This window comes from Gasterosteus aculeatus, chromosome 11 (assembly GCF_964276395.1).
Source record: "Gasterosteus aculeatus chromosome 11, fGasAcu3.hap1.1, whole genome shotgun sequence".
NCBI classification, from domain to species: Eukaryota; Metazoa; Chordata; class Actinopteri; order Perciformes; family Gasterosteidae; genus Gasterosteus; species Gasterosteus aculeatus.
This window is the reverse complement of record NC_135699.1, coordinates 17,335,771-17,349,381: the sequence shown is the minus strand read 5'-3', so window position 1 is coordinate 17,349,381 and position 13,611 is coordinate 17,335,771. Positions and strand designations below refer to the sequence as shown.

Below are 13,611 nucleotides of genomic sequence, written 5' to 3'. Positions count from 1 at the left end.
TTGCGTTACGTTACTCGGTATTTAACGTTAGCTAACATATGTGAGAAGGTTGATGGGCCGCCATTTTTTACCTGGAAACCCCACTGGACTCTATTGTACAACACGTGCTACACAAAAACACACATTCATTCATATCGGCGTTATGTTACCATACTTCTCATTTGGCGTTCAAACAACACGTTTGTTTAAACAATCTTTTTTTTGTTTGTTTATTTTATCTTTTTTTGTTGAACACATTTTCAAGTGTGTATTCCATTTGAGGCAATAAACCCACTTTTGAATCATAAATAATAAAGGCCTTATTTCGAAATCGGGCAAAGTATGGAGGCTCAGAATGAATCTATGATGAGATTCTTTCACCAAAGTGGAGGAACAATAAAAAAAAGAATAAAATGATTTAAGTGTGTTTCTTCTTTCTTTTAGCTGGTCTTGGTCTGGTGCTGTTGTCTGCACATCGGAGGATAACCTCGCTAACACTCGCATCCGGCACACGGCGCCCGAAGGGCCCGTCGGCGGGACCACAAGCGGCCTCATTCTCCCGAGACGGACAGAACCCATCTGTTGTATCTGAACAGGACCAGACTGTCGCCCTCTTTAGACTCCGCGGGATCTAACAGAGAGAAGCAGCGGCGGGGACAGAAAGGTTCTTGTTGTGTCGCTGTGCATCACTGCTGTGTCTCACACTGTCCTCCTTTGTGTTTCTGACAGAGTGAGAAGCCCCAGACGTTTCTGTCCAACAAAGACTCGTACAGAATGTCTTGATCCAAACCAAAGCACGTCTTCCTCTCTACCAAGGCCCTCTTTTATTCTGACTTTTTGGAAAAAAATGCTTAAAAGCTGCTCAGTGTCCCTCGGTTCCCGGCAGGCTTTGGAGCATAGTGGACGTAAATGACATCCAGTAATCTTTCATATTTCCAGTGGTGGATTCTGCAGCACAACAGCGTACCAGCATGGTAAGAACTGCTTTTAACTGGTTTTAATGCTACTTACAGAATGGAGGGGCTTCTTATGTTTACGGCAGACCAACTAGAATAAGAGTTCATCGTCTCAGCTCATATTAATGTGAGACTATTAGTTTGCATCTTCAGTATTCTTAGCACACGTGTAGGTAGTCCCTCTCTCTTTAAGATCATTTCTGCCTTATGTAACACGTTCACAGATGCACCGCCTCCAGTTATTGGTTAAAGCACGATTTGCTTCCAGCTTCATTCATAACTAAAGTTTTGTTGGATCTGAACTGAGCGGTTTGCTGTCAAAAAGGCTTTTCATGCACATTTTTATTAAATCCAGAAATAAAGAGAGTGAGATTTATGAATCTCTACAACAGATGTAAACAAACTATTCAGAGAACCTGTTAAAATAATCCACTACACATAATAGTCCAGTATTCAAAACCTTTCTAAAGTTAAAGTTTGTATCAGCGACTTATGAATTTAAAGAAGAGACTGAAGTTTTCCCAGTCAGGATTTGTATTATATCTGGTGTTTGTGAATGTATATTTCCGCTGCATTAATGAATATGTTTTATTTATTGTTTCTACATCAATGCCTCATATTCAGATCATCGCATCTGTTGCGTCTCTGTCCTTTAACTCTAAAAAGAACAACATGTTTTCTGCTCCGTGACATCTTTAAAGAGGCTTTTTAAAGAGTTAATTTAGCTGAAGAAACAGCACATACAAGTTAATCACAATTATTTAACGTCATTCCACATCTGGAAACACGTGGTTGGGCAGGAAGGGGAAGTAAAGCTCAGATTCTGTCCCCTGAGAGGATCCAGGCCTCGTTGTAGAAAAGGTTTGTCGGACCTCCTGAGCTAAAACCAGAGTTCACCCCTAAACGCACGGCTCATTCAGGCAATTCTCTGTCCCGCTTTTGGTGGAAATAAATCTGCCGATGCTTTTTGATTAGTGATATTCAGAAACAAGTCTTCAGCATAAATTATTTATTCTAGTAAAATGGGATTCAATGAATACATGATTAGTTTAGTCTGCTGGAAAGGACTAATTAAGAAGTTTGCAGGTTTCATCTCAGTCCAGTGTGTAAAGCCTGTAAAGAACACGATACGCCTCGTTTATCACGTCGATAATAATCTCCCCCACGCACACGCGTGTCCCACCCCTCAGGTGTCTGCACACGGTGCTTATGCACAGCATCTGTGGTGGCGGAGGCTCCTGGGGACCGATGATAAGGCAGAGCTGGCATTTATCGTCATTTATCCATTTAGCGGATAATATCTCCCCGTGTGCATAACTCTGTTGAGAGAACTGCTGAAATGCAAAGCAGGTTTTTGATGACAAATTGCGGCGCTCGTTGCACCGGCTGTTATGATTTAGATCTGCTGGATATGCGAGCTGCAGGCAAGACACCGACTTGAATAAAGCAGCAGCATTGCACTTTATCAAGATGGATTAAAGCATCGAATTAAAGCGGACGTTCAGCCGACGTTTTGTTTAAATAATGAACGATGGTATTTAGTTATTTATTGTCATATGTACAATGGTACAGACAAGTAAATGCAATAGTAAGTATTTAAATTATTCTCCCACTAACAATTCACATGTGAGTTTTAAAAAAAGAGAAAAAATCAGTATAATTGACAAAACACAAATAGGCGTGAAACACTGCAGCTGTTAAAATAAAGAAAATCCAATATCACATGAAGTGTGTGCAGAAGACTGGTAGTAATTAACGGGTCGATGTATAAACTGTAAAGCAGGTGCAGCCGTGCAGTACAGTTGAAGTACTCGTATAGTAGTACTTGTATAGCAGTGGTATTCAGGAGTAACATTTAGAGTGTTTGTACACAGAAGCCAGTGGCCGTGTGCGCCGCTGCACCGGAGGAGGATTCCGACCGCCGGCCTCTTCCTCCCGGGTGGAGCAGCTACACCTCGCCCGAGGGGCTCCGCTACTACGTCAACAGCTGCAGCAAAGGTGAGAGAGGGTGAAGCACCGTCGGCACATCGGGACCGTAGCCGCTAACCGGTGAAGCATGTCGCTTTTATTCTGAGCGAAGTGACTTTTCATCTGAATTTACAAGACAAAACAAAAATGATGTCAAATTCAAACCGCTTGGTCCTCAGCGCTCCGCTCATGTGGACACATCGGTCCGCGGCAGCATCTCACGAGGACACGCGTCTCCAGCTCTCACACCAGAGCACCGGGGTGTTAATACAGGCCTTTCACTGACATCTGCTGTGTGTGTGTGTGTGTGTTACACTTGATTTGGGAATAGATCTAGGGGGGATGAAACAGCCTCCGTCAGGACTGACGAAAGGCGCCATCAACAACATCTCTGGCGGTGAATCCACTTTGGCTCACAGCACACACACACACACACACACACACACACACACACAAACACGCACACACACATATACTGAGCAGGAAAAAAAACAAACACCCAAAAGCTATTTTTACATTCAGCAGCCATATGCTGCAGCAGTCACTTTTTATCTTGTTACAGTTTGTTGTTGTTTCGTGTCTGAGCGACGAGCTTCACAGAGGAGCTATTGACAGCGTGTGCCTGTGTGTGTGTGTGTGTGTGTGTGTGTGTGTGCGTCATAGAGATGCCAACAGGGTTTATTAGAAAGCTGTTGTTTCTGTCGTTTAATGGAGGAAGTGCACGACGGAGTTGAAGTCCTTTGTTGCTGCAGAAATGACTTCAGGATTTGGAGAGATGAGAGAACAAATATGGCACGAAAAAAACAAGGCTTTAAAAAAATGTGACTGTTTATGAAGACATTTGCTATAATTCGGAAGCAATAAGCAGAATCAAAAAGCTGTTTACAAGAAGACAGTGGAAAAGTCATAGCTCTTTTTTTTAGAGACAGTAATTTGCTTCAAAGAAAACGTTTTATTTGTGGTGCGGTTTGAAAATGAGACGTATAGAATATAATGTAGTCGACGAAAGCTTTGTTTCGGTCACCTTTGACAGAAGCGTTTGCTTGCAGATTATGGAAAAGAGAAGATTCTGATTGATTGAAATCCTGCTTTTGTGGCTGAGAGGGTTAAAAGAGCTCAGCGGAGGAGGTTACCTTCATTCTCTACATCGCTCAGCAGAAAGCAGCACTTTGACGCTGCGCTGATGCTCTGAATGTCACATATGGTCCTTTAATGGAAACGGGAACACTTAATTCCTGACATCCATCTTCAGACTTGGACGTTAAGGAGCCGGAGACTCTCGGCTGTAGAGCGTCAAGGACCTCCTGCTTCACCAAGTGGAATGATTCCTCATTACCTCGTGGGACAGACGAGCACCAGGAAATAAAAAGTTCACTGTGACTTTCCCCTCGAGAGCTTTAGTTTCTTCACTGAATGATGTCTGAGAGTTTAAGGGACATTTTAGGCAACAAGCATACGATGAATTATATGGAATCTGTCCAGCAGTAAGTGAGGAGCGTTCGTCCCGTGTGGATGAGAACGTCTCACAGAGCGTCCAGAATGAAGGTGTATCCCCCGAGGAGCATGAATGTGCTCAGCACTTTGCTTCTAGTTGTTTGCTTTTATTAAACCCGATGTGACATCAAATAAAATGACGCAGAACCACACAGGTGAGGTCAAAGCATCGACACCGACCTCCGACTTCTCATTGAGAGGTTGTGGCGAAAAACACCGACAACCTGTGGAAGTTTTCCCTTCCTGTCCCCCTCTGTCTGTTCCCAGAGACAACATGGCGGCGTCCCTCCCCGTCAGCCGAGGCCCCGCGGAGAGCGCTGGCACCACAGAACGCCGCTCCGTATGGTAACGCCGAGCCGCCTCGCGCACGCGCTTTCATCTTCTGCGCCCGTTCCCACGAGGCCGCCCCGACCCGAGAACGCAAACCCCACCCAGCGAGAAGCTGCTTTAACACAGAGAGCTGATGATAACCGGAACGTGTGTTCTCGCGTGTCGGGTTGACCGTCGTCGCCATGATGATGGTTTCCATTTGGCGCCACGGGGTCACAACTTAATGTTTCAACAGCGGTAAATGTGCTTATTACCCTAAAACCTATTGAATGCAGTTTTAGTCAAAATTAAATAAATACGTAAATACATGAAATATGCATTTGAAATACATCATGAAATAAATAAATGAGGCAATAAATACATAAATATTAAATACATTTATTTAATCTTTTATTTCATAATGCCGTTTTACATTTCACGTTCTTATATGCAAATCAGGGGGCGTGGCTACATCTAACGTTCAGAACAGACAACAGAGCCGTGTGCAAAAGAAGGCCGGCTAAGGGACCGGTGGGCTCCGAGGTAGCATGCTAGCATTAGCAGATCAAATCGATCAACATGGGTTTTCTGCAGATACAATTTTGACACATATTGAGGCTTTTGGGGAAATACTAGGGCGGATAAGTGCCCTTATGATGTAGACAAAGACGACGAAGTTTTAAATTGTTTAAGACTGATTGAGCACCGCGTGCGTGTGGAAGTGGTCCAAGTTGAAGAAGTCAACATTAGCGCTGGTACTACAAGCACAGGTGCTGGACGCCTCTGGGTATTCCTGGCGACAAGCTGGCTAACTTTGTGTTGTCCGGTCTGTCAACCCGAGAAATCCAATATCCAGGAATATCCAGAGGCGGGCGTCCAGCACCTGTGCTTGTAGCACCAGCGCTAATCTCACGTCCCCACTTCTTTTGCACACGGCTCAGGTGCCTGTTCTGAATGTTAGATGTAGCCACGCCCCCTGATTTGCATATAAGAATGTGAAATGTATAACGGCATTATGAAATAAGTCTCTGGAAATGAAAAACGGCATTATGAAATAAAAGACTCTGGAAATTAAAAGTGGCATTATGAAATAAAAGTACCATGAAATAATTAAATGTATTTAATATTTATGTATTTATTACCTCATTTATTTATTTCATGATGTATATCAAATGCATATTTCATGTATTTACATATTTATTCATTTATTTAATTTTGACTAAAACAGCATTCCATAAAAAACGGCTTCTAATAACTGACGCGATAGTGTTTCCAAAACCTTTGACAAAGGCCGCGTAATACTTCCCTCTGCGGGAGGAAATCCTACGTTTCCCTAAATGACTGGCTTATTATGTTTCACCGCCGCCAGCCTCCTCGCTAACGACGTCTCCGCAGAGAGCAGATGGTTCCCTTCCTTCTGCTGGCGTGTGGCCCCAACACATTCAGGGAGGGAGGGGGGGCGTTTGTTAGCATCCGACCAGAGGAGTGTGATCCCGCTCAGAGAGGGGGGAGTGTAGGGCCGACCTGGATCCTCAGAGGGAGGAAGGGTGAGGCATCAATCAGGGGGGAGGGACGAGACTGAGTGGCCCGGTGCGTGACGGGTGTGTGTGTGTGTGTGTGTGTGTGTAGTGTTACAAATCTCATCAAAACATCCATAATTCAGGCTTCACAAGCCGGGTGTCGTTTACATCCATGAAGCCGTCACGTGGGGGTTACGGGCCGATGAGCCAACCGCTGTAAAAGCGCAAGTCACTGACGTCTGAAGTCAGCTAAGGGGTTTTTATCTGTGGTCCCTCGTGGTGGAAGGAGAAGTGGGTGGAGGTCAACGCTCCTGTAAACCACACCGACTTTCTCACTGATCTAATCAAAGGTCACTTTGCTCTTCTAGTAGCGAGATAGTTCGCTTTGTCCCAGTGGGACAGTCCTGGTTCATCCGGTCCTCTGGGTGGGGGGGGGGGGGGGGGGTGCACTCTGCGGGACTCAGGTGTTTACCTTCAGCTGGACGATGGGAGGATGTGATGTGCACCGAGCAGACAGCTGGTGGATCGCAGGCAACGCAGAACCATTAGTGGCCCGAAGGATGAAACCAGGGACGCTTCCTCAGAGCTGCGAACCCCCCCGTCGGGACCGCGCTGGCTAACGACATTGATCAATACGCGCCTGTGTGGCTCGGGGCAGAGGACGTACCGTGCAGGCTGGAAAATGGGCCTTTGAATGTCACAAATGCTGCGTGAAATGCTAGTTTAGAAGAGAGGCGATCGGTGTCCCCACTAAAAAGGCTGAACCTCAAGTATTGAGACTCGTGTTGTTGCTGTTGTGTGTTTTATTATCTGCTTTCTCTTCAGCCAATGGAGGCCACGGCAGTAGGAAGCCCGCCGCCCCCCCAGAGGCCGCCGAGGTCACTCTGAGGAAACCGCCCCACCTCAAGCAGGTAAGAAGAAGAAGAAGAGGCTTCACACGTTGAAGAAGCTGCCACACAGTTTCCCTTTGTTGCTTAATTAGAACAATTTCGTCATCGATGATGATTCTTGAAATTTGTCAAGAAAGAACGATAACCGAGTCGCGAGGAAACGATGTCGTCGATTCATCCTTCCACCTCAACCCTCGCGTCACCCTCGTGGAAATGGAAGGAAAATCAATGAACAGCCTTTTTAACGAAAAATGCTCCACGTTTACGCTTTCCAGCAACGTGGATGTGAAATGTCGGTCAGACAAACACAGCTGAGTGACATCGCCATGGAGACTCTTTAAAATACGTTTTCACAATAATTTACAGAACAATCTGTGGCTTCAGCACATTTCTTTTAAACAACGCTCTCGGTTCTCCATCCGGAGCGAGTTATTCCACGGCTCCGAGCTGCGCCGCTGAAAGCAGCTCAGATGGACCCGGGCCAACGCCGCGTACCCGCCAAGCCGCCAACCCACGTGACCCGAGCCGGCGGATTGGGCGAACCGAGAGCGTCGGACCGACCGACGGCAAGCGCCATATGGGCAGCCGAGACTCAGGAGTCCACTCTGTTTGTCAGCTTTGGAAAGGAGCGCTGGGAGCGCTGGGAGCGCTGGGATAGTGGCGGTGGGAGCTGCACCGTCGCCATGTTCTGTGCAGCGAAGGTGAGAGCTCGGTGGGCTTCGTCGTGGCTGCGATGGTGCGGACGGACCCGGTGGGGGCGCTGGAAGGTGCGACGGCGGCAGCGGCCACGCGTTGCCGTTGGACGGCGAGAGCGACGTAGTTGCACAGTGACGTAAACACGAGGGGTCGCGACCGCAAAGGGAGTATTTGTGTTGGTGTTGTTGTGCTGTGCGGTACGCGGACACGCTGGTGCGCCTCCTCCACCCTTGATCGAGCGCTTCATCGGCGAGGCCCCGTCTCATTGGCCGCGCCTGCGTCCCTCCTCCGGTCCGCCAGCCAATCGCAACGGCTCTTTAAACATCATCACTCAACCATTTGGACCAAACACCCGCCGCACACACCTCCACCGCCGGCTCAGTGGCCTCTCTCTCTCTCTCTCTCTCTATGCATGAACATCTTTGGGTGAGGGTTGGAGGTGATGCTGTTTGGGGGAGGGGGAGGGAGGTGGGTCCCACACGGGCAGCATCCTTCTATTGTAAGCAGTGTGACTTGACGCCCCCCCCCCTTTCCCCGTCTTCCCTCCCTGATGCTACCTTTCCCAACACCTCACGTCGCTTCCTCCCCCCTCTTCCTCCCCCGACACTCTCATTGCAACGCGACTCCTCTCCACTCGCTCCGTAGATTGTGAGACTGGAGGCAGCCGAGAGAGAGAGGGAGAGGAGAGAGAGAGGAAGAGAGGAGAGGGAGGAGAGGAGAGAGAGAGGAAGAGGAGAGAGAGAGGAAGAGGAGAGAGAGAGGAGAGGAGAGAGAGGGGAGGAGAGAGAGAGAGAGGAGAGAGAGAGAGGGGAGGAGAGAGAGGAGAGAGAGGGGAGGAGAGAGAGGAGAGAGAGGGGAGGAGAGAGAGGAGAGAGAGGGGAGGAGAGAGAGGAGAGAGAGGGGAGGAGAGAGAGGAGAGAGAGGAAGAGGGGAGAGAGAGGAGAGGAGAGAGAGGAGAGAGAGAGGAAGAGAGGAGAGGGAGGAGAGGAGAGAGAGAGGAAGAGGAGAGAGAGAGGAGAGGAGAGAGAGAGGAAGAGGAGAGAGAGAGGAGAGGAGAGAGAGGGGAGGAGAGAGAGAGAGAGGAGAGAGAGAGAGGAGAGAGGGGAGGAGAGAGAGGAGAGAGAGGAGAGGAGAGAGAGGGGAGGAGAGAGAGGAGAGACAGGAGAGAGAGGGGAGGAGAGAGAGGAGAGAGAGGGGAGGAGAGAGAGGAGAGAGAGGGGAGGAGAGAGAGGAGAGAGAGGGGAGGAGAGAGAGGAGAGAGAGGGGAGGAGAGAGAGGGGAGGAGAGAGAGGAGAGAGAGGGGAGGAGAGAGAGGAGAGAGAGGGGAGGAGAGAGAGGAGAGAGAGGGGAGGAGAGAGAGGAGAGAGAGGGGAGGAGAGAGAGAGAGGCTTTCCCAGAGCAGAGAAGCAGGAGGTGCGAGGGACGATGATGGAAGCCAGCTTTGACACTGAGGAGAGTTTTGACGACCCTTCCTGTCTCGCCCCCCAGCCGCCCGGCTCCGTGTCGCCGGCCAGGAGGCAGATCAGGGAGGTCAAAGAGACCAAGATCACGGTGAGTACCCAGCTGCCCCGGCTCTTCATCGCGCTCTTCATCTTCCTCCTCGACGCGGGGCGGAAAGAACTTCCTCTTTGTTTTACTATCATCTGTTGTCCCCGAGCCCACGGAGTAGTGCACCGCGTGGGGAGCATCGTGGGTTTCCCCCGCGCGTTGGCGTGGACGGAGACTCGCTGACTGACTCACCGATCCACCGATCCATAATATCGATCCATAATATCGATCCTAATATCGATCTATCCGTCTGGTCTGTCTGATCAGAGGGACACGAGCTCGTTCCTGACAGAAGCGTGTCTGACAGCATCTGTGGAGCAGTGCAGGTCACACAGCAGCATTTGGAAGCGTGAGATACGAGCCCACCCCTCCTCCCTCCCCCTTCCCCCCCCCCCCCCCCCCCCCCCGCTGCACGTAGTATTTTGGCTGTGAGGAGGCGATGAGGAACACCAGAAGGATTAAACGTGTGTTGGTCTTAAGATGCCCAGACAGAAGCTGTGCTTATGTAATCTGTTGTAATAAGGAAGGGGGGGTGGGGGGGGTTGATGGTGGGGAGACAGACACACAAAGGTGGTTTTGTGTGTCTGTGACCCGCTGCGGCCGCGTGAGCCGTCGGTCCGGCTATTGCGAGAGGAGAGAAAAAAAAACAAACACCAGCAACGGTGAGATGCAGCAAGTCCAGTTTCCATGGTGACGAAAGCACGGCGCTGATTAATGGCTGCTGAGACGGAAAGCGGTGGCATAGGAGGAGGGGGGGGGGGGGGGGCTGACGTACGGCGAGCTCGGTGATCACGTTCTCACTCTTTGCAGTCGTTATTATTCCCCCCGTCGTCAGGCCCCGATTAACAGCGAGAGTTTATTTCCTGCCGGCGGCTGCTGGAGATAAAATCACCGCGAGCCAGGAAGGCGATGACGTCGGTAAACAACGGTGCGCCTCGCTGTTACACAACCCCATCCACCGTCGTCATGGAAACGCACACGTCCGCGACCGTGGAAAATGGACCGTCCGGAGACGCCCTCTGTGACCTTGTACTCTCCTTCAGCAACAGGAGCGTGTTGATGGTTGTTGTGGTTGTTGTTGTTTCTGCTTATTAAACATACGTAGATTCACATGCGGTTCGACTTGTTGCTAAAGCGCCGTGCGTTCAGACACTCGGGGGGCGGCAGAAGCTCATCTTTCCTCTTTGGCGGGACTCTGTCAGAGTGTGTGTGTGTGTGTGTGTGTGTGTGTGTGTGTGTGTGTGTGTGTGTGGGGAGATCTTGTCGCCTTTCACAGCAAAAAGCAATTTTGTCGCGTAGCAACAGCAGCATCGTACAGTCACATTACAGGAAGAGATGAGAGTTCCACAGAATACCTCCTTGTTATTTTGCTTTATTTCAGCAGAGCCATGACCCCCCCCCCCCCGAGTGAGGACGAAATGTCCCTACTCACTCTTTTACCCTTCATTTTTTTTACCCTTCTTTTAAAGCAAATTAGAGAGACAATATTTGTATTTTTTATTTTCAGAATTTGCTGTTTCCACTCAAAGGGTCTCCAGCAGAGACCCGAGGCGTCGTGTTTTGGTCCGTGGAGATTTCAGGACTTTCTTTAATAACCTGATTAGAATCTGGTGGTCAAAGTTCACAGTTGTTTTGGGTCATAACTTGAGGTCGGTGGAGACAAACGACTGCGAGGGATATTCCTGTTTTAGCTGCAGAATGTTCAAACTGAACTGAAATCAGTTCAGTGAATCAGCTGCGACTAACGAAACGCGTCAGGATGCTCTCAAGCTGCGTCGACTCGTCGCTTCATCTTATCGGCCTTTTCATCACAGAGGAAGTGCTCATATCTGACATCACGCAAAACTGAGCTGTTCTACACGGTTCATGACAATGAAAACTGCACTAATGTTCACATGGAGCCATGCATACACTTATATGTACTTTTTTCTGAAAATGATATGTAAGTATAGTATGTCGTTTGGGTGAGCCGGATGAAGTCTGTACAATAAAGGTAATCTATATTCATATTTGATTGCCATGAAGCAGCTGAGCTGTCTCTTTTAGACGGATGGAGAGTCTGCTGCCGTGACGACCGCCTCCATCTCTGAGGAGACCCTCCGGAGGCGCCGTTTGGCGAGTGGCCACGCCGGTCATTTCCTCTGGATCCATAGTGGTCATGTCAGAGAGAGAGAGAGAGTAGCACGCATGTCCTTCTGAAGCTGTTTATGGGGGAGCTGCTCCAATGTGAAAAGCTGCAGCGTTTCATGGCGACGGCTCACGCCGCAGATGAATTATAGTATGTTTAATGTGGCAGTTATACTATATATATATATATATATATATAATATATATATATATATATTCATACATATAATACCTACGTGTCTGATATTTGTTTCATTCTAACTTATGCAAAACAATATTTTTATATCAGCAATGAAAAAACAAAAGAGATTCCCTCCTCCAAATGAAAGATGACGTCATCCCTCCGTCTGTTGGCGACGCTTTGCGTGTTCATTTTATGAGGAGTTTTCTTCTGTAATATTTCATCTGTGGTGGAATATCCTTCGGGAATCAAAGCCTGTCACATGACCTGCGACCCCGCCCCTCCCTCACCTCGGTTTAGTGCGTAAAGACTGATCCGCACACTGAAACTCGCCCCCCAGTTCCCCCCGCCGTCTGTGAGACAGCAGCGCTGAGCTCACACGGTAAATACTGTGACTCAGTGTGTGTGTGTGTGTGTGTGTGTGTGTGTGTGTGTGGAGGCCCGTGCAGCTCTGCAGCAGCTGACATGGCACAGGGTTTCCCCAGCGGTGCCAGGAGGGGGGGGGTGAACATTACATAATTGCAGGGAGCGATTGAAGACCGAGGAGTCCGTGTTCATCTGCAGCGCCACACATTCGTATGAAGGTCGGTTATTGGTGTTAGCAAGGTTTCTATGGCCCCTCCTGCCCCCCCGCGGGCTCATTACTCACCGCGTGGTTGTTGTACTTTACTCACGCATGACCTTTTTGCTCTGATCTGCATGAGCAAAATGCAGAGGTTGAGGTACATAGTCTATAAGTACTTCTTTCTCTCTTATATCTGGCTTCATTTTTGGTTCAACTTTTACTCTATTTCGTTATGGTTTTTTGTCATTGTTTGTCGATTTATCGCTATGAATAATGAATAACATGCTGATGTAGACTGGTACCCAACCAGAACGGGGCCGGAATATGAACCTAAAAAGCAGAATGTTACAAATACCAAGATGTTCCACAACGTACGATCACATGACCCTGCAGCCCTGAGCAGGTCAATGAGCAGAAGGGGTCAAAGGTGCATTGTTAGGCCCCTCCCACTTCCTTGCAGTTTAAACCACGTCACGGTGCAGAAGATAAAGATGCTGTTTAGACTCCTCCCCCTTTCTCCCCGTCACAGGTTCGTTGTTCTGTTTCATTTCTCAGTCGGTCATCCTCATTCTTCTTCTTTGTTCCTCAGATTAACTGCGTGACCTTCCCTCTGCCTGGAGAAGGTCCGGAGCAGCAGCTCCTGAAGCCCAACGAATGGAGCTACTGCGACTTCTTCTGGGTGAGCCGGGCCGGAACAAACCGGTGGAGTGATGATGATGATGATGATGATGATGATGAAAACAAGGGGGGACCACGGGCAGATGTGACTACAGGCAGAGAGCACAGTGGATCCTCTCATATTCAAGCATTTATCCCACAGTGTAGAAACACTGATTACAAGTAACAGACCTGCATTCAAAATCTTCAGTTAAAGTACAATAGCATTTGCATTAAATGTGTTACAGATTGCCTCAGTAATAGGGGTCATTGTACACGATGGAAGATGTATAAATCTATAATGTGTTACTGGATCTTTTCGTGTGTTCATCGCTTTAATTTTGCAGCTTTTTAAGTCGGAGCTCGATAAATTTATTTCGGATAATTTATTCATTTATTTATCATTTTTCTATTAATAAAGTGAACAGCAAATACCCAGATAAAGTACCTCAACATTTTTACTCGACTATAGTACTTGAATAAAAGTACAATTCTCAAAAGTTTTCTAGCACTGTTACATTTGTTATCCAAATCAATGAATAACAAATGTGATTCAGTACATACCATCAAAATAAAGACAAATGTTAGGGAACATTATCAAAAATGTTCATCTTTTAATAAAACAATAAAATATAGATTTTGCGACGAGTTCGGTCCATCCGTCTAAAAGTGTCTGCAGAACACGTTCCGTTTTTTCCAATCATTGCTGATGCAAAGTGCT

At 48.0% G+C, this 13,611-nt stretch overlaps 1 protein-coding gene across 7 annotated transcripts in view; it reads left to right on the top strand.

The window, feature by feature from the left end:
- The first annotated feature begins 456 nt into the window (after window positions 1-456).
- Window positions 457-13,611, top strand: part of gas7a (growth arrest-specific 7a) — a 19,253-nt gene continuing 6,098 nt past the window's right edge. Inside the window, exons 1-6 of one of the 7 annotated variants that reach the window (XM_078084164.1) lie at window positions 490-953; window positions 2,810-2,933; window positions 4,665-4,742; window positions 7,052-7,137; window positions 9,301-9,363; window positions 12,823-12,912. In XM_078084164.1, the coding sequence (XP_077940290.1) occupies window positions 951-953; window positions 2,810-2,933; window positions 4,665-4,742; window positions 7,052-7,137; window positions 9,301-9,363; window positions 12,823-12,912 (444 nt within the window). In that variant the 5' untranslated portion in view covers window positions 490-950. Of the gene's footprint in view, window positions 954-2,809; window positions 2,934-4,664; window positions 4,743-7,051; window positions 7,138-7,185; window positions 7,818-8,883; window positions 9,364-12,822; window positions 12,913-13,611 lie in introns of those variants that run through there. The other 6 variants (XM_078084165.1, XM_078084169.1, XM_078084167.1 and 3 more) reach the window with 6 other exon arrangements.